This window comes from Biomphalaria glabrata, chromosome 6 (assembly GCF_947242115.1).
Source record: "Biomphalaria glabrata chromosome 6, xgBioGlab47.1, whole genome shotgun sequence".
Taxonomy (NCBI): Eukaryota; Metazoa; Mollusca; class Gastropoda; family Planorbidae; genus Biomphalaria; species Biomphalaria glabrata.
The window spans coordinates 28,361,490-28,383,256 of NC_074716.1; the positions used below are offsets into that span (position 1 = coordinate 28,361,490).

At 34.8% G+C, this 21,767-nt stretch overlaps 2 protein-coding genes across 2 annotated transcripts; both read left to right on the plus strand.

Annotated features, from left to right (window-relative positions):
* Positions 1 to 8,811: 8,811 nt before the first annotated feature.
* LOC106068038 (uncharacterized) lies at positions 8,812 to 9,558 on the plus strand. The gene has a single exon (XM_013227326.2). The coding sequence runs from the start codon at positions 8,812 to 8,814 to the stop codon at positions 9,556 to 9,558; it is 747 nt and encodes a 248-aa protein (XP_013082780.2).
* Positions 9,559 to 19,347: 9,789 nt separating this feature from the next.
* On the plus strand, positions 19,348 to 20,409 carry LOC106068036 (uncharacterized). Its single transcript, XM_013227324.2, has one exon. The coding sequence runs from the start codon at positions 19,348 to 19,350 to the stop codon at positions 20,407 to 20,409; it is 1,062 nt and encodes a 353-aa protein (XP_013082778.2).
* The last annotated feature ends 1,358 nt before the right edge of the window (positions 20,410 to 21,767 follow it).

Consider the following 21,767-nt stretch of genomic DNA (forward strand, 5'->3'; position numbering starts at 1 on the left):
TGCGTCAGCGGTCTTAGGACAGACGATTTCAGAACGCGCGACTGAAAAAAGGTGTTAGTGCAGTGAATTATATTTTGTTTAATTAAAATACCTTTTTCTTTATTGCTAAAGTCTTCTAAATCCAGTGCATTTTATCACAAGTTGATTTTGTCTATATTGTAATACAAGTTATATTTAGGTTTGTTTACAAATTAAGATATTCGAGTTATTTCAAGTTTAAAACTTAATATATAAAACGCTTAAAGTGGTTTAGTTGTCAAACAGCATTTTAGTGCTACATGTCAACGACCGTCTACAACAAGGGGGGGGGGGGGGTTCGAGGTTCAACCCCCTCCTCCAAATGATTTCCCTCTCAGTACAGACTGTGGAATTGTTTTGCTGTTGTTTTTCTTTAATTTGTACAAAGCTTTTATCAGCTCTGTCTGTCTGTCGGCACCAAATTGTGTACAGGCTATTTCTGCCACACCCATTCTAGGATCAAGTGGAAACTTGAGTCTGTACACAATGATTGAATGTACTTGTACCTAACACAAAATGAATCAATAAAAAGAAATGAACCAATTAGGGGATTAATTACTGTTAATTGCATATTTTTAATACCATCTACGTAAATTAATCCTCTAGTATTAACAGATAAAAAATAATCTCTCCTACTATCGACAAAAAGTGTAAGAAAGAAGTGTTAGTTCAACAACAACAAAAAAAATCTATATTTGAGATTAAATGCATGTCTGAGTTCGTAGTGTTTAGACTAGGACTGTCTAGTCACTAAATCTCTTCTGTAATAGATCAAAACGAATAAAAACTCAATTGCCATAAATATAATTGGTTATAGGCAGTGGCGTTATTAGGGGGTTGCGAAGGTGCGGGCTGCACCGGGTGACACCGTCCCTAGTGACGCCACTGGTTGTAGGTAAGCAGAACAAATTGGCTGTAATTACATTACTAACAACAGAAGGATTGATGTGTGATTTGTGTTATGGAAAATTGCAGATGGTCACGATAAACTAAACAATGTCAAGGACGCTACTGTTGCCAACCCCCCCCCCCCCCGAAAAAAAAAAAAAAAAAAAAAAAAAAAAAAGATCTATTAATTTTGAATTTGTAGCAGATGCTATTCATATCAACTCTCCCATATCGTCACTAGTTTGTTGTCCATTTGTTTATAAATAAGTTTTAGGTCATCGAGTACAAATCCATCACATCCTTAATATTATAATTATCTTGTGCTAGTAACGGGAACGTTTGGTAAAGCCTAAAAGACGCTATTCTGCAGTGCTTTAAAAATGCATACAATTATTATACATGTGTAAATACATAGTTTGTCAACTCTTCATTTGTTCTGTACACAGGATTCATTCAAAGGCGAAGCATTTACATTTTTTCCCGCTACGTATGAAAATATCCACAAAAAGAAAAGATTTGAGTTATCGCGTAGAGAATAAAGCCGTTACTGTGATTTGCAATATCAAATATAGACAACATTCATTGCAGTAGTTTGTGTTATCAAATACAGAAGAAAGCCACTGTAGTAGTTTGTGGTATCAAATACAGAAGAAAGCCACTGTAGTAGTTTGTGTTATGAAATACAGAAGAAAGCCACTGTAGTAGTTTGTGGTATCAAATACAGAAGAAAGCCACTGCAGTTGTTTGTGGTATCAAATACAGAAAAAAGCCACTGTAGTAGTTTGTGTTATCAAATACAGAAGAAAGCCACTGTAGTAGTTTGTGTTATCAAATACAGAAGAAAGCCACTGTAGTAGTTTGTGGTATCAGATACAGAAAAAAGCCACTGTAGTAGTTTGTGTTATCAAATACAGAAGAAAGCCACTGTAGTAGTTTGTGGTATCAAATACAGAAGAAAGCCACTGTAGTAGTTTGTGGTATCAAATACAGAAGAAAGCCACTGTAGTATTTTGTGGTATCAAATACAGAAGAAAGCCACTGTAGTAGTTTGTGTTATCAAATACAGAAGAAAGTCACTGTAGTAGTTTGTGTTATCAAAGCAGAAGAAAGCCACTGCAGTTGTTTGCGTTATCAAATATAGAAGATAGCCATTGCTGCCTATATAGCTGTATTATCATGAACAGAAGAAAGCCATACATTTAGTGTAGTTGCATCACTGAATATACAAAATTCATTGCAATAATAACGGAGACACAGGGTCCAAGTAGTTGTTACATGTACGCTCAGCCAGGATCTTTATTGCCAGATAACGACGGTCTTGTCTCTACCCAATGCTTAGTACTTCATTATTAAAAATTCTCAATCTGTATGGTGACATATGCACTACGCAAGACAGCAGGGTTTCTGTCCAGGACATTTGCAAGAGAGGATTAGAATCTCTCAAGCCCTCACTCTAATGGAGTTTGATGATGATGATGACGAGTACTTGATAACCAATGTCAGCACTCACAAGCAACTAACGTGAAAAGTTCAAATCTTATGGAAACGTTCACTTAGTACGACAGTTTTATAATCATCTGATGAAGATTACATTTATTTACACTCACTTGTTACTATATAGAAAAAAAAATATTCTCCGAGGCAGAAAACTTTATCTCTTACAAACTATTCACAACGCCTCTTCGTATTTTTAGCACAAAATAAAAAGTTCTAATGACAGAGGATTTCGCTAACACTATAAATGTTTACACTATCTTTCATATCTAATCTTATAATTTATAGATCTTCCTTCCAAAGATAAGCTCATCCAGGTATTAATCTAATGCATGCTAATTAGAGACCTAGAAACTCTGCCAAGTCGATGATTTTCTTGGTTGATTCCGGCAGCTAGTTTGACTCTCCAATGCACTAGGAAGATGGCGAACTTCCATGAACTTGTCCTAGCATACGAAATAAGAAATCTGCCTTTATCTTTTTGTCTTTCTAAATATTTTATTAGTTTTTAAAACTTTTATTTATGTTAGAATATGTTTCAGCGTTTTATGTATTATTGCTACTTTCCTTTTGAGTCTTCTGTCCCAAAGTGTCTCTAAATTTAGTGATTTTACGAATTGTGTTACTCTAGTCAAATGCGATTGATGATGTATTATTGCTGTTGTATTTATAATCAAGCACTGTGGCACAATTCAGTCTGTGTACGTGATATTAAAATTTTAATTTGTTGTCCCAATTATACTTTTTAAAATCCTAGTACTATAATAAATATAATAGATGTGCTCTGACTCAACATCCACAGACACAAATGTAGAATATAAAAAATGTAATTACTTCTTGTCAATTAAAAAAAAAACAACTACCATCTGTATCAACTATCTAATTTTGCATCAAATTGCTCCTACTGCTACTGAAGTTGATGATAGTCATATTTTCATCTATAGACCTAACAATTAAAATGGTCATTAAATATGTTGCAAACTGTTGTGATGCTCATTTTTGCAAGTAATCATTAGAGTGACAGTAATCTCTAACCCTTTAATTATCGATAATTTCCTCGTTAGAGTACAGGAATTTTCAGATCTTGACTTGATAAAAGTATCACACATTTTAATCAGTTTGTTTGTGTGATCAAAGAAGCAAGACGTTTTTTTTCTTCGTTCTCAAATAATTATTCGTTTTAAGCTTCGGTAAATTTTATGGAAAAATGAAGAAAAAAAATTTGGGGAAGTAGGGCTCGAGGTGGATTAATTAAAAGACATTCAAATTTATGAACAATTAAATCTCAGAACGTGAAGTGTACAGCTTTCTTTACCGATCATTCATTGTTTGGTTGTAATTAGGTGCAAGGATTGTTTAAGATGAGCATTAGGCCTATAAATATTATACAGTTAGTATAAGCCTGTTCAGAAATTAGCATTGTTAATTTTGAAACATATAAATAATGGTTAATGACATGTTGAACAATTTGACAAAGACATCGCTAAGTTGAGTTTGAAACTAAATGTTACTACAGCTCAAAATTGTGTGTGTTATGTTGGCCTGCTCATAGATACACTGCAGTTTTAGACACTATGCTAAAAAAGTAAAAGATTTGATCAACTATAAGAATGGATTCCGAGCTAAACATGAACAGCTCTACAGCTCTTCCCAATCAGCCCGAAGGTTTAGCTCATATCAGTTACAGTTTTATGGAGCTAATTATCATCATCAACCATACGATTAGCGGGGTAATCTCGTTTTTCGGGATAGTCGGCAATGTCATTAATATTATCATCTTTTACAGACAAGGTAAGGAACTGAATGGAAGGTGGTGAGGAAGAGGTTTGTTGCTCTGTACCTGCTGACGGACGGGCCTACCGTGTCGGCGTCATGGGCCTACTTCACTTTGACATTAAAGATTCTTTTATTAACGAAGTCTTTTTTGTTTTACAAAGCTTATATGAACTCACTCTGTCTGTCTATCTTTTAAAAAAGGTGTGTACATTTTATTTCTCCCACACACATTCTCAGATCAAGCTGAAACTTCGTATAATTATTCATTGACTTAGACAATACATGAATCAACACAAAAAACAGAGGAAATTAGACAATTAATTACTGATAATTCATAATTTGTTTAATAGCAACAAGGGAAACTAATACTTCAGTATCCTCATATATGGCTAAAATTGTTAAGTTTAATCCGCTTAAATAATTGTTAACGTTATTTCTCCTTCACCCATTCTCCGATCAAGTTGATACTTTAAACAATTATTTATTGTACCTAACAAAACATGGATCAATAAACAAAAGTACTCAATTAGTCAATCAATTATTGGTAATTAATTATTTTGTTTGATATCGAATTAGGGAAATAACTTCTACATTATTGGTAGATATAGTTTTAAGGACAGATTTCTTCTCCTTTAAATAACATTGGGCCAGCAGATAGGTCAACTTCTTCTCTCAGATTTATGTTGGTTCTGCGTTCCTTCATGCTAGTCACTCTCCTTGTTTCGTATCTTGAGACTCCAACACTCACGACTTCACGCCACGGGGAGCGATCGAGAGCTTGTGTTTCCCAGCCGTAAATGTCAATATCACATTCCTTGAGGGAAATCCTAAGGGTATCTTTGTAAATCTTGTGTTGACCCCACTGAGAGTGCTTTCTTGCACACATCTACACAGGCGATTTACAGGTATACAGATTACATATTCCATCCATCGGAATTGGGGCCTTTTTGCTGTGCGTGATATGACAACTGTTGATATGTGACAACTGTTGATGTGTGACAACTGTAGGAATTCAATATCTAACATGAGGTCAAGCTAGTTCACCTGATAAATGTTTCTTATTGTAAGCGGAAGGAGTTTAGGACCAGTACTCTGACGCATATAAGAGTGAAGGGAGGACTACAGTACTGTAGACTTACAGTTCTGTTGATATGCTTGTCCATGGGATACTTTTAATTATTGCTATTGAAAAAAAAAGATTTACGTATCTTATAAAGCACAATTTCTTAATATTTTCTTAACTTTAACTTATTTGACTTTGTCAACTTCATATTGTATTTTTCATTTCCGCTTCCTTTTAAACATGCTCGAAATGGAAAAAAAAAAAAACCCCACTAAAATAATAAAAAAAATATAGATCTATTTCTTTTTTTTTCGAAAGGCTATTATGACAGACGCGTGTACTTGCCTAGATAAGAGTAGGATTGTCTTTTCTGTAACTGTAAAGGCCCTTAGCCCTAGATCTATTTGAAACCCACAGAATAGTCACAGTGAATAAGGGGATTATAATAATTATACCTTTTATATAGCGCTACTTTCATGCTTTTTTAGCGGCCCCCGAAAGGGGGAAAGACGCTATTAGTTTTGTGTGAAATGTCTGTCCGTCTCGTAAACTAGAAAAGATAGTGACAATCCGACATCACAATATTTTAGACCATTCAAAGTTCTGATGCAACGGCTACTTTTTCTTTTCTGAAAGCGACAAATCTAATTTTTTAAATCACTTATGCAAGCAGTTTTTTCATAAAAATACACCACTTTTACAACTATTAACTATTAACCACTCAAGCACCTGTGGCTCTTTATTAGGGGGAAATACTTTCTTCTCATATTTTTTAAAACATTTATGCAAACGGTTGTAGATTTTTTGTCAAAATTTTTTGCTTTTATATTTGTATTGTTAAGTTATGTAAGTTCTGTTATACTAAGTACTATACTTACACACAAACAAATATTTAAAATTTTTTAAAGAGAAAAAATCTTTTTAGTTGAAAGTTAGAAATAATTTAAAACAAATAGTAATCTTGTAAGCTGCATTTTCTTATCTTTTCTATATACCGCAACCATTTGCAATGTTTTTATTCTTGAGGATTCAAATAAGAGATTGGGCCTTTTCAAAACAATTACATCAATTATAACACTTCAATTAGGCCAGGGGAGGCGCGGTAGCTGAGCAGTAAAGCGCTTGGCTTCCGACCCGGGTATCCTGGGTTCGAATCCTGGTGAAGACTGCGATTTTCAACTTCGGAATCTTTGGGCGCCTCTGATTCCACTCTGATTCTAATGGGTACCTGACATTAGTTGGGAGAAAAGTAAAGGCGGTTGGTCGTTGTGCTGGCTACATGACACCCTCGTTAACCGTAGGCCACAAAAACAGATGAACTTAACATCATCTGCCCTATAGACCACAAGGTCTGAAAGGGGAACTAGTTAGGCCAGGTTCACATCTAACTTTACATTCACTTTCACCTATCCTTTGATCTGTTGAACCGTTGGGGCACTACACAAGATCTGTCAACCTTTTTTCTCCATTCTTATCTCTCATTTGTCTTTGATATAATTTCATTTGGATGTTCTTTCTGAAAATATTGAAGCCTACCTGGGTGGACCACTTCGGGGGCCGATTTTGAGTTTGTTTCCACACAAACTGTCTTTGTAACCTTGTTTTTAAAAGTTGTGTATTTCTATATTTCTCTGTTCACATACCTCGCAGTGTTTAGTGTTTTCTACTCCAGGAGCCGTACTATCTTAAATTTGAAAAAAAACAAACAAATATTTTACATATTTAAAAAAATGAACTGAAAGAATCTTATTGCAATTAGGCATTGAGACAGTTCAATTATCAATCACGAGATCTGGCGAAGTTTTTCCGCTTTAGAATCGGCTTTTTCATTCACAACCAAAAAAAACGAACACTAAAGACCAACAGTACTTCATCCCAGCGCATAGTGTCTTTAGATGAATCTCAGATAGTCCATTATAGCAAAGGCGTTTGCGATTCTAGACAATTGTTATTTTTTTATAAAAACAAACATCAAAATCAATAACCAAGGAGAAAAGTCAAAAAATCAATAGATTGAAATATACAAAATTATCAAATATGTAGTATGTAAATAAAAATATTCGGTTTGTCATAGACTATTTATAAATTTGATTATTTTTTTAAAACTAGTGTTCATAAATGATAAAATATGTCAATATGAAATAGATTATGTCATTATGTAAATGTAAATAAAAGCAATAAACTAAATGTAAATAATAGCAATAATTTAAATATAAATAAAAGCAATGAACTAAATGTAAAAAATTGCAATGAACTAAATGTAAATAATTGCAATGAACTAAATGTAAATAAGTGCAATGAACTAAATGTAAATAAGAGCAATGAACTAAATGTAAATAAGAGCAATAATTTAAATGTAAATAAGATCAATGGACTAAATGTAAATAAGAGCAATGAACTAAATGTAAATAAGAGCAATGAACTAAATGTAAATAAGAGCAATGAACTAAATGTAAATAAGAGCAATGAACTAAATGTAAATAAGAGCAATGAACTAAATGTAAATAAGAGCAATGAACTAAATGTAAATAAGAGCAATGAACTAAATGTAAATAAGAGCAATGAACTAAATGTAAATAAGAGCTTTGATTTAAATGTAAATAATTGCAATGAACTAAATGTAAATAAGAGCAATGAACTAAATGTAAATAAGATCAATGAACTAAATGTAAATAAGAGCAATGAACTAAATGTAAATAAGAGCAATGATTTAAATGTAAATAATTGCAATGAACTAAATGTAAATAAGTGCAATGAAATAAATGTAAATAAGACCAATGAACTAAATGTAAATAATTGCAATGAACTAAATGTAAATAAGAGCAATGAACTAAATGTAAATAAGAGCAATGAACTAAATGTAAATAAGAGCAATGAACTAAATGTAAATAAGAGCAATGAACTAAATGTAAATAAGAACAATGAACTAAATTTAAATAAGAGCAATGAACTAAATGTAAATAAGAACAATGAACTAAATGTAAATAAGAGCTATGAACTAAATGTAAATAAGAGCAATGATTTAAATGTAAATAATTGCAATGAACTAAATGTAAATAAATGCAATGAAATAAATGTAAATAAGACCAATGAATTAAATGTAAATAATTGCAATGAACTAAATGTAAATAAGAGCAATGAACTAAATGTAAATAAGAGCAATGAACTTAATGTAATTAAGAGCAATGAACTAAATGTAAATAAGAGCAATGAACTAAATGTAAATAAGAGCAATGAACTAAATTTAAATAAGAGCAATGAACTAAATGTAAATAAGAACAATGAACTAAATGTAAATAAGAGCAATGAACTAAATGTAAATAAGAACAATGAACTAAATGTAAATAAGAGCTATGAACTATCTTAAAACTTGTTATTCACTTTTATAAGATTTGACATAATTCTATGAGCTTTTTTTTTTTACAGGCTTTAAAGATACAGTGAATATATCTCTACTCGGTTTGGCAGTGTCGGATCTACTTTCTTTAATAACTTCCTTGTGGGTGGCCATATGTTGGAACCCGCTTATATACTACGCCGACCTGCCCTTCGTTCCGGAAGACGTTGAATATATGACCGGAAGTCTTCCCCATCTTCTCTGCACGCGAATCACTGCCTGGATCACGGCCTTCGTGGCTCTGGAGCGCTGTCTCTGCATCGTTATTCCTCTTCACGTCAGAACGATCATCACACCGTTTCGTACAGCGGTCTACATAGTCTCTACCTTCATAGTCGTAGCCATCGCCCAGACGGGGTTATTCTACTCCAGCAGCCTACAGTGGGTGTTTAACATAGCCAGAAACAGAACGCTAATGAGTCGGGTTGTAAGAGAAGGCAGCGAAGAGATCGATAGTATTACCTACTTGGTAAATCTCGTCAATCCTTTCGGATCTTTCATCATTGTGGTACTCTGTACTGCCATCACCGCCATCCAGCTCAGGCGGAAGTCTGAATGGAGGATGAAAATAACAATGGCGCACTCCAAGCGAACCGAAAACGAGGCTGATATTATGTCCAAGGAGAAAAAGGTCATCAAACTTGTGGTCATCATCTCGGTCATCTTCATCTTCAGCTTCCTGCCGGCCAACGTCAGCCACATCGTCTACTGTAGCATCTCATCACAGCTGCAGCTAGTTCTTCTATACATACCTTACATAAGCATCTCTTTTTCTTTCATTAAAGTCCTGGAAGCTTTCAACGCGAGCATCAGCATCGCCCTGTATTACGTCATGAGCTCAAAGTTTAGGAACAACTTCCACGATGTGTTAGGCATCAAGTCAACATTTCTTAATGGCCAAGAAACCCTTTTACACAATTAAAATTACCTGAAGCTCAGCTGTTCTTTAATTTAGGCAATGCATAAATATGGTCTCGTATCAAAGGAGAATGCAAAAGGTATATATACCTTCTGGCATAGCCAGGATATTTTTCTGGGGGGGGGGAATTATGGGGTAATATATATATATATATATATATATACACATATATATACATATGTGTGTGTGCCTGCGTGTGTGTGTGTGGGTGTGCATAATTAATCTTTGTTTCATCCTGACCTTTCATTCTTTCGGAAGACGTTAATTGTACCCTAGAATAGGTTCATAGGTTCTTCCTGGAGTAAGTGGAAAAAGTGTAGACACTTTTGGCAGCAAGAGGATCTGGGGGAGAGCTTTGAACTCCCCCAGCGAATTTAAGGGCGGAACCCCGCCGCCAGGCAATATTTCCAGTATTCAAAAAAAAAAATGCATATTCTAATGTATCTACTGTGCATTATCCTGCAGTAAAAAAATTAGTTAAAAAACTAATCCTTATCTTTTACTTAATTAGGACTTATATCCTCCAGCGCCGTTTGGCACATTGGGCGGCAAGGTGTTTCCACAAAAATCTGTAATGGTCTCCATCTCATTGCAACTCATGATATGCGTAATTCATTTTGTAAGAGAACATGTCCCGTCATGCGACGCTCTGTCACATCCTCACTAGGTCGTCGACTTCCTGTTCGGCATAGAATTTCCTTGATTTAGATCCAATCTATATAACTGACTCCGAAAACCCGTCGTAGCCATATTAGTTGAGCGACATTTTGTCTATTTGCAATTTCGGGAGATGACTTCCATGATTTTCCCTGCACTTTATTAATGGAGCCCAGCGACTGGTAGAAATGTGTAACCTCTCTGGGCTACGATCTTAGAATTCGGTGACTAGTTTGCTTTAGATTTTATAACGAATGGGAAGTTTTATCGTCAAAACCATCTCTTTGTGTGTGTGTGTGTGGGGGGGTTAAACCCCTTAGCTACGCTCATATAATTATGTAACTGTAGTTTGCTTTAAAATAATATTTTCAACCTCAAAACTCTCAAAACTATCTGTAGGGTTTTAAACTTAAAAAACTTTTTAGGAGGGGGTTTAAACTCAAAACCCACCTTGGCGCTCATAGAATTTTGAGTTTGTAATTTGCTTTTTTTTTATATCGAAGAGGTGGTTTTTAGCTTGAAACCCTGCTGGAGGGGGTTTTAAACCAGCGGCTCTACTGCCTTCTGTTAGATGACCATAGAGAATATCTTGTGGAAGTCGACCTTGTGGCATTCTATGAACGAGACCAGCGGATAAATAGCAAAACTTGCTTGGCTAACCAATTAAGTAATCTCAAATTCTATTCTCCCACTTGTCAACGAGGAGGCGCGGTGGCTTAGTGTTTAGCTTTCAAGCCGTGGGTTCGGATATTAGTCAAGACGGAGATTTTTAATTTCGGGAACTTTTGGCGCCTCTGAGTCCACCCAGCTCTAATGGGTACCTGACATTAGTTGGGGGAAAGTAAAGTGGTGGTCACATGACACCCTCGTAAAACGTGGACCACAAAAACAGATGACCCATAGGTCGCAAAGTCTGAAAGGGGAACTTTACTTTTGACTTGTCCATGAAAGTGGTCAGACCAGAGCGCCCTGAGCATTCTTAGGTAGAAATTATATAATAATATTCACCAGCTTATATAAGTTTTAATTTCAATTTAAAAAATTTGAAAGAAAGTGTGTTACATTTTTTAATGCATTCATAATAATAACATTCTAAAAACACTTAGCCCATATTTTACCTTCCAAGTAAACATACACGTTTGTCTTCTTTACGTATACCTTACTGAAACATAACAGTAAGGTATATGTGAAGTCTACACGCTAGCAGTGTCGAGAGTATTACTTTATGTTTAAGTAAGGTATATGTGAAGTCTTTACACTAGCAGTGTCGAGAGTATTACTTTATGTTTAAGTAAGGTATATGTTAAGTCTTTACACTAGCAGTGTCGAGAGTATTACTTTATGTTTAAGTAAGGTATATGTGAAGTCTTTACTCTAGCAGTGTCTAGAGTATTACTTTATGTTTAAGTAAGGTATATGTTAAGTCTTTACGCTAGCAGTGTCTGGAGTATTACTTTATGTTTCAGTAAGGTATATGTGAAGTCTTTACACTAGCAGTGTCGAGAGTATTACTTTATGTTTAAGTAAGGTATATGTTAAGTCTTTACGCTAGCAGTGTCGAGAGTATTACTTTATGTTTTAGTAAGGTATATGTGAAGTCTTTACGCTAGCAGTGTCGAGAGTATTACTTTATGTTTTAGTAAGGTATATGTTACGTCTTTACGCTAGCAGTGTCGAGAGTATTACTTTATGTTTTAGTAAGGTATATGTTAAGTCTTTACGCTAGCAGTGTCGAGAGTATTACTTTATGTTTTAGTAAGGTATATGTTAAGTCTTTACGCTAGCAGTGTCGAGAGTATTACTTTATGTTTTAGTAAAGTATATGTTAAGTCTTTACGCTAGCAGTGTTGAGAGTATTACTTTATGTTTCAGTAAGGTATATGTGAAGTCTTTACGCTAGCAGTGTCGAAAGTATTACTTTATGTTTTAGTAAGGTATATGTTAAGTCTTTACGCTAGCAGTGTCGAGAGTATTACTTTATGTTTCAGTAAGGTATATGTTAAGTCTTTACGCTAGCAGTGTCGAGAGTATTACTTTATGTTTTAGTAAGGTATATGTGAAGTCTTTACGCTAGCAGTGTCGAGAGTATTACTTTATGTTTTAGTAAGGTATATGTTAAGTCTTTACGCTAGCAGTGTCGAGAGTATTACTTTATGTTTTAGTAAGGTATATGTGAAGTCTTTACGCTAGCAGTGTCGAAATTATTACTTTATGTTTTAGTAAGGTATATGTTAAGTCTTTACGCTAGCAGTGTCGAGAGTATTACTTTATGTTTCAGTAAGGTATATGTTAAGTCTTTACGCTAGCAGTGTCGAGAGTATTACTTTATGTTTCAGTAAGGTATATGTTAAGTCTTTACGCTTGCAGTGTCTGGAGTATTACTTTATGTTTCAGTAAGGTATATGTGAAGTCTTTACACTAGCAGTGTCGAGAGTATTACTTTATGTTTAAGTAAGGTATATGTTAAGTCTTTACGCTAGCAGTGTCGAGAGTATTACTTTATGTTTTAGTAAGGTATATGTGAAGTCTTTACGCTAGCAGTGTCGAGAGTATTACTTTATGTTTTAGTAAGGTATATGTTACGTCTTTACGCTAGCAGTGTCGAGAGTATTACTTTATGTTTTAGTAAGGTATATGTTAAGTCTTTACGCTAGCAGTGTCGAGAGTATTACTTTATGTTTTAGTAAAGTATATGTTAAGTCTTTACGCTAGCAGTGTTGAGAGTATTACTTTATGTTTCAGTAAGGTATATGTGAAGTCTTTACGCTAGCAGTGTCGAAAGTATTACTTTATGTTTTAGTAAGGTATATGTGAAGTCTTTACGCTAGCAGTGTCGAGAGTATTACTTTATGTTTCAGTAAGGTATATGTTAAGTCTTTACGCTAGCAGTGTCGAGAGTATTACTTTATGTTTTAGTAAGGTATATGTGAAGTCTTTACGCTAGCAGTGTCGAGAGTATTACTTTATGTTTTAGTAAGGTATATGTTAAGTCTTTACGCTAGCAGTGTCGAGAGTATTACTTTATGTTTTAGTAAGGTATATGTGAAGTCTTTACGCTAGCAGTGTCGAAATTATTACTTTATGTTTTAGTAAGGTATATGTTAAGTCTTTACGCTAGCAGTGTCGAGAGTATTACTTTATGTTTCAGTAAGGTATATGTTAAGTCTTTACGCTAGCAGTGTCGAGAGTATTACTTTATGTTTCAGTAAGGTATATGTTAAGTCTTTACGCTTGCAGTGTCTGGAGTATTACTTTATGTTTTAGTAAGGTATATGTTAAGTCTTTACGCGAGCAGTGTCTGGAGTATTACTTTATGTTAAAGTAAGGTATATGTTAAGTCTTTACGCTAGCAGTGTCTGGAGTACTATTTGTGTTTCAGTAAGGTATATGTTAAGTCTTTACGCTAGCAGTGTCTGGAGTATTACTTTATGTTTAAGTAAGGTATATGTTTAGTCTTTACGCTAACAGGGTCTAGAGTATTTCTTTATGTTTTAGTAAGGTATATGTTAAGTCTTTACGCTAAGTGTCTGGAGTATTACTTTATGTTTTAGTAAGGTATATGTTAAGTCTTTACGCTAGCAGTCTCCAGAGTATTACTTTATGTTTCAGTTAGGTATATGTTAAGTCTTTACGCTAGCAGTGTCTAGAGCAGTGGTTCCCAAACGTTTTTGTCTCGTAGACCCCTTGCCATGTTTTCCATTCTTCGGTAGACCCCCTGCATTTTTTTGAAAATTCTTCAACTTCATTTGTGTTTTTCTCACTTATTTCTAGGCCATTCATTGATGAAATTCACAATAAAGTGAAGCAAAATAAGATTTAATATGCATTATATGAATTGACTAAAAAAAAAGCCTATTGCAGTATTTCCCAAAGTTCGTTTATTATTTTGAACAATTATTCTATTTTTTTAAGGGGGTGGGGAGAAAGGGGTACCGGTACTTAGATTTACGAAAATTATTGAAGAGGTACGCATATTTGGATATCATAGCAAGTTTGTGTAACATTTCAACATTAGGCTCCAATTTAGTTAGATTTAATATAATAACTTCTCGATTAGATGATGTTTGTTTTAAATTTGAAAATTTGGAAAATTCATCCAATCTATTGTATGCTTTATTACAAGAAACATTGAGATTATGCCTTCGTTTTGATCAAATTTAGGTTATCACCTTGTAGCGTTACCCTCATTAAATTTATGAAATAAGTCTGTTAAAATTGGATTTTTAGCACCCAAGAGCTCAGAAATAAATATTGTCAAACATAAGCCTTTCGACAACTATCATACTTCATTGTGATGAAGCAATTGATCAAAGTTTCAGGCAATGAGCAGTTCTTTATGGATTTCTTATTTCATAACAAAAAGAAAACATGATAATAATAACACATATTACCGGGCAAGGTTAACTAGTCCAGCTTTTTGTTTTTAGAAGTATGTCTTTTGCAAGTAATTACATAAGAACCTTCCAGTGTCCTAACTCCTCTTACCATTACACCTTTGAACTGTATTGTTGTTTAGAGAAATGTTTACTATGATTATCAGATGTGTGTGGCTTTTAATAGTGCAGTTTTCTGGAGTTTGATATAGGCCTAAGAAAAAATATCGTAAGACACTCACAAACCTCTTTTCTTTTAGGATGTTAAATCAAACATTTAGTTCTACTGTTCTGAACTAAAAGTGTTGGAAAGTATTTCAAATCTCAATCTATTTTATCATGTTGTCATTGTCTCAAATGGTGTTCCAGGTTAGATAGTTTCATTGTAACTTAGCTTAAAACTTTGTTACAAAAAAAGCGAATATGAAATGGCTTGTTCGACAAGGACGAACACAGACAAATATACTTTCTACAGTTCTTTTTAACTAGGCCAAGTACAATGTTACTTTCATGTAAAGAAAATTACAATGTTTAAAATAAGATGTTAAAATTAAAAAAAAAAAATCATTAGACTAACAGAGTTACAATTGAAAGGATTAACTAAGGTAAAATTATTAATGGAAAATGAAATATAAAGGCCCAAACATGCTTAAATGAGATCCACTATCGTAGACCCCCATTTACAGGTCATAGACCCCCAATTTATTTTTTCATTTCCGTAGACCCCTTGGAAGTCCTCGTAGACCCCTGTGGGTCTATATAGCAGTGTCTAGAGTATTTCTTTATGTTTTAGTAAGGTATATGTTAAGTCTTTACGCAAGCAGTGTCTAGAGTATTTCTTTATGTTTTAGTAAGGTATATGTTAAGTCTTTACGCAAGCAATGTCTGGAGTATTACTTTATGTTTCAGTAAGGTATATGTTAAGTCTTTACGCTAGCAGTGTCTGGAGTATTACTTTATGTTTAAGTAAGGTATATGTTAAGTCTTTACACTAGCAGTGTCTAGAGTATTACTTTATGTTTTAGTAAGGTATATGTTAAGTCTTTACGCTAGCAGTGTCTAGTGTGTTACTTTATGTTACTTTATGTTTTAGTAAGGTATTACTTTCTATTTACTGGATTTAAATACACATTATTTTCGTTTTCATTTGTTAAGACTGTCCATAGCAAAAAGATGAATTTGATTTGATTACCTTTGTACTGATACTATACATCTAGTCACATGATGATACAATATTATTACTTGAATTTAGTAATGAAAATATTATGTCACTGTGAGAAGTGGCTCAACCGATGGGCACCAGGAAGCACAGGCAGAGTTGTGTAAAAAGAAATGACCACTCCAAACTGGATAGTATCAATTTCCTCCCCCACTAAGGGTAATCTACTATCTTTCAATCAAGAACAGGACACACACATCGAAATTATCAACCTAACAGAATGCAACGGCTACTTTTTTTCTTTTCTAAAAGCGAAAAATCTAATTTTTAAAATCACTTATGCAAGCAGTTTATTTCATAAAAATACACCACTTTTACAACTATTCAGTATTTATACTTACATATTCGGACTGGCCGTAACACATTTGTGTAAATAACTTTAGACTTTTTGTTTAATTTTTTTTTTTTTTACATTTGTATTGCTAAGTTAAATAAGTCCTGTCATACTAACTACTACATTACACGAAAGAGTAAAAATCTATTTAGTATGTATATAAGTTGGAGATAATTTAAAACAATGGTATGTTAGTAATTTTACATATTATCGCGTGAACTGCAATAACCAATATCGGCTGTTAAAACAAGTAACTATAGGAATTTTTTTTTTTAATTTTTTTTTTTGAGGAATTAGACATTTACCATTTACAAAGCAATTAGATAAATTAGATAAATGGACATGATATAAACGCAGTGGACAGATTCACATATCTTGGCAGCACACTCTCCAGAAAAGAAAAGATTTTTAATGAAATCGACCTGCGTATCGCCAAAGCCAGTGCATCCTATGGCAGACTGTCTAAAAATGTCTGGAACAGACGTGGTGTCACCACAAATACAAAGCTAGGGATGTATCGAGCCGTCATCCTCCCTACATTGCTTTATGCCTCAGAAATGTGGATTGTGTACAGAAAACATGCAAAGAAACTGAATCACTTCCACTGAATGTCAAATGGCAAGACAAAATACCAGATACTGAAGTCCTTCAAAGAGCGGGTCTGCAAAGCATCCATACAATCCTGCGATGGGCAGGAGACGTCTGCAGAATGGAAGACCACCGCTTCCCTAAACGACTATTTTATGGCCAACTAAGAGAAGGAAAGCGATCGCATGGTGGTCAAAGAAAGCGCTTCAGGTACACCCTGAAAGCTTCTCTGAAGGCGTTCAACATATACCAAGTCACCTGGGAGACAGAGGCACATGACAGAGCATCATGGCATCGCGCTGTGAAAACTGGCGCACAGGCTGCTGAGGAAAAGAGAAAAACGATTGCTGAAGAAAATCGCCAGAGAAGAAAAGCAAGGCCAATGACACTAGCTCCAGCTAAAATAACCTGCCCAGTGTGCAGCCGAACGTTACGGGCTCACATAGGTCTCACCAGCCACATGAGAAGGCATAAAACCCCAGTGCAAAGCCCTCAGCCCCCTGGATGACAAAGTGGTCATCATCGAACCACGATGGGCGAACTATATATAGATCAATTAGATATTCATTATAAGACATCAGTTCACATTTAACTTCATTTTCACTTTTACCTATCCTTTGGTTTGCTGAACCGCTGGGGCGCCACACAAGGTCTGTCAACTTTCTTTCTCCATTCTTCTCTGTCATTTGTCTTTGATCAAATTTAATTCTGATGTTCTTTCCGAAAATATTGATACTTCCTTTTTACATGCCTGGGTGGATCACTTTGGGGGCCGATTTTGAGTTTGTGTTTCCACACAAACTGTCTTTGAAAACGTGTTTAAAGATACTGACATGCTTTCCTATGCTTCAGAGACCAACTGAAAATATTCATTGATATTTAACATGTTTTAGTATTGATTGGATAATAATTGCTAGGTTGTTCTTAAATATTGATGCAACACATTTGCAGATAAGAAGAAAATAACCTTTTGACTCTTTCATTTTAAAAACTTTTACAAGATTCTACTTTTTTGTTTTTTATGTAACTAAGACTTGATTTGCCAAAGTCGATTAAATGTTTGCGTAGCAGTGTTAGTTAAGTCAAATCAATAACGCATTATCTGTACTATACGACCTCCAGGTATATGTACATGGGGAATATACACATTTTTAAATTCACTTTTTTGTGTGTCAAATACAAATAAGGTTATTTATTTATACTTTTAAAGCCTACCTTACTTTTGTTTTTATAACGATTTCAAAATAAAATGGACATTTTGTCGTTGCTTCAAAATAAAACAAGGAACATAAAAAATATTTTTTTAAAGAAAAACAGTTCCTTCTTTACGTAGTTAATGACTTTTATAAAGGCGATTAGTTTGCTCGTAAGATGGGAACATTAAAAGACAGTAGTCTAGATTAGAATATTGGATTTATGGTGCAGGAGATTCTAGTTTGGTGATAAGCAATAAGATACAGACGGTGCGCAAAATGTTCCTGAACGACTTATTTATTTAGCTCTTTAATACATACGGGGAAATCCGCTGACGAAAGTGTGTTCAAGATATAGATTGTCTAGATCGTAAGACAAAATTTAATTTCGGACTCTAATAACATTTCGAAAATTTACAATGGTTTATCGCAAATTAGCTAGTAACTTTTTCCCTAAAGATAAACATCAACTGAAAAAATTTCTAGGAAAATCGTTAGAGCCTTTTTCGCGATCTGTGTCCACCCATCAGGGTTTAAGGTTTTTTTTTGGCTTTTTTTTTTAAACTAATAAAAAATGTACAAGCTGATAATTGAAAAAAAAAAAAAAAAAAAAAAGGACGCTGACCAGATGCAGCTGGAGAGATATCATCTGAAGGAGTTCATTCTATTTCAAATATTTCTGACCACTTAGGAAAGCAAAACTAATATTCAGAAACCTTAAACTTTATGAAATTTAAAATTAAAATCTCCACAACGAATGTGTTTCAAGTGTGTTATAAAATTTGAGAAAACTTAACATGAACATTTTGTCAACATTACTCCCACATTATTTAAAGTTGTAGGATTATATTTCGATAGAATTTTATTTTCTAAAAATAATCATTTTGAAGTAGAAACTATATTTACTAAAACCATATTTCATGTTAATTTTTTAAAGACTATTAGACATTGTTACATCCTAATTCAAATATCTCAACCGCACTAATGTTATACTAAAAGTATGTAAACCAAAACAGGTCAGGAGGTTGTTAAATTCAACTGTTTCAAAAATTACGACGAGAAAAACAATTATTTTATTATTCTAGCCGTTCATTTAAAAAATAAAATAGTTACGTCCTACGTCTATCCATGCGTGAAGCTAATCGTTCATGTTTAATGACATATTTAAACTTAGTTCTTTCGTTTCACAGTCTGATTCGAGCAACCCGTTCAGTGCTTCAGAAAATAAGAAGATCTAATATGGATGTGTACTTACATATGGAAAAAGAAATATTCATTTATTGACATCATTTCGTATCAAATGTGTTTATTGACAAAATACTTACTGGCGTATAAAAGTATTCTCTTCAGAACAATTGGTTCAAAGAATTACTTATTGCGTCTTAACCTTTATCCTTTCAAATTTTTTTAAAGAAAATGTCATATGCCATGAATCTCAGTTCCCAGGAAGTTCTATTTCAAAGTCTTATGACAGATGATGAGTACATAGTATTTGAAGGGTTGATGAGTCTCATTCGTTCGTGTTTAGCGTTGCTTGGGATTGTGGGAAATACCATCAACGTCTTGACGTTTATTTCCATGGGGATCAAAGACGGAGTCACGACGTCATTTATGTTGTTGGCATTGTCCGACGCTTCGTATCTGGTCACTGTCATTGCCAGAGCTGCAGCCTTTGCATTCATGGTGTCTGAAATATTGTCAGATTATCAAACGTGGTACCCGGTGGAGCCCTATGGGGTGTACAAGTTTTCCGGCCATTCAGGCAGAATTCCTTATATCCTTTCAAACCTGATCACGACCCTAGTTTCGGTCACGAGGTGTCTTTGTGTGGCCTGGCCAATAAGATTCAAATATACCTTTAGCAGAAAACTCGCCCTGGCTTTGGTCTTTTTGTTTACTATGTTTGCTGTGGTGACATTTTTTCCAGTCCTGCTTTTCATGGGTATGACTTGGCAGTTTGACCCTAGGCTGAACACCTCCAGACCTGCTTTGTGGATGTCTCCTCTGAGGGAACAAGTCAAGGACGTGGTCTGGACTGGGAGAGACGCTCTCTTGCCTTTCATCACACAGGTCATCATGATAACTTGCGTGGTAATCATGAACAAACATCTTAAATCATCTTACCGATTTCGACATCGTGATGATAATCATACGTCAAAAAACACCTTGTCTCCAGCATCGCTCTCTGTTAGGAAGAAGACTTTTCAGCAACCTAAACATCCGAAACCTGAGCTTACTGGGAAAGACTTGCAGGTCTTGCACCAAGTGCTGCTTATTACCAGCGTGTACATCGTCTGCAACACTCCGACCATTCTTATCAACATCACCAGCTTGCTGGAGCGGAAACTCTCTATAGACCTCTACTACCGAAACATCTATTTGTCAGTGACAGGATGCAAACATCTGTTTCAAACCATCAACTCCAGTTTTAGTGTACTCGTCTACTACAAGTACAGCTCGAGATACAGACAGCATTCAATCCTCAATTGATTCCTTTACATTGATGAAAAAATGTTAGCAAAATAGCCATAATTTAAAAAAAAGTTGTATAGTATCAGTAGATACAAACTCTCTCTCAGCTAGACATTAATGTTCCATTATTTCTCATTACATTTTTAATAGTAAATATTTTTTGTCACAAATTATTTTCTTTTTTATTATATATTAGTGAAAAAGAAAAGCATCTAGTAAAATAATAATGGATTTAGACTTTGTCACTTAGTTATAGTTCACAAAGAAATGTTTAGCGGTACTTCATGTTAGTAACTTATAGTTCATGTCCCAAACTTGATATTCAACATTTCTTACCGTGTATTGAATTATTTATAATAACGTTTCCATCTACCGTTTATTAATGGCCGGAATATCCCATCTTTTTTTTTTTTAACTTTCAATAAACGGTCTGCATGTTAACATTACCATAACAAACTTTTTAGCCTGTGGATTCTAGTATCTGTTACATTGGATTGAAACGGCCTGCTCTCTTTCCCTCTGATATAACCTATTTGTTTTGTTTTTTAATTGCTTGTGTTTGGGATCATCATGTAACCTACTTTGAACAGTAATGTTAAGGATAAGTCCAACATTTGGGCAGGTCAACCTCGAATAATTCTGGCTATAAACTACATGGAGATTATTTCAATTATAACTAGTAATCATAACATGTTAAATAGTTTGTTTTTATGACCTTGTGCGTACTTTTAAACAGACTTGATTAGTACCATGGGCGTATTCAGGATGGACAGGAAAGAGGGGGAGGGGCAAATTTTGTTCCATTGCACACAGACACATGTAATCAAAATGTACCTAATAAATGTTTATTACATACAGTCCATTAGTCCATGGCCAGGGGTGTCAATGGGGTTAAGCTCCCATTGTCTATAAAATACTCCTAATGGCATGCGTCTCAAATAGCCTCTGACAAATAAGTCCAGCACCTGGCCTGCTCGTGTGGCTTAGATATTAAGCCCGGCGAAACTGCTCTTACTAACAGGTGAAGGGGTGAAGGCGGATACCTGGCGCCACAAAACCGGGAGCTTCGGGCAGATGGAGCTCGTCAGCCTAGTAAGGCAGTTCATCTAGGAGAGGGGTACTCTGACTTCAAACCCCCGCTGCCTTGCGGTACTGAGGCTTCAGGAGAAAACCTCGAGGAGAAATCAGGAGTGAAGCCCCTTAGGCGTTGGGAGTATCAGCTGCGAAATTCCCTCCGGCAGCTTCTGCAACTGAGTTGGTGCCAAATGTAATGCGATGCGTTCCTTTGGATCACATCAGCAAGGTTGAGAGAGGGATCATGACGCATGGGCCACCCATGACCCCTTTATCCAAGGCCCAGGAATGCGCCCCGGAGA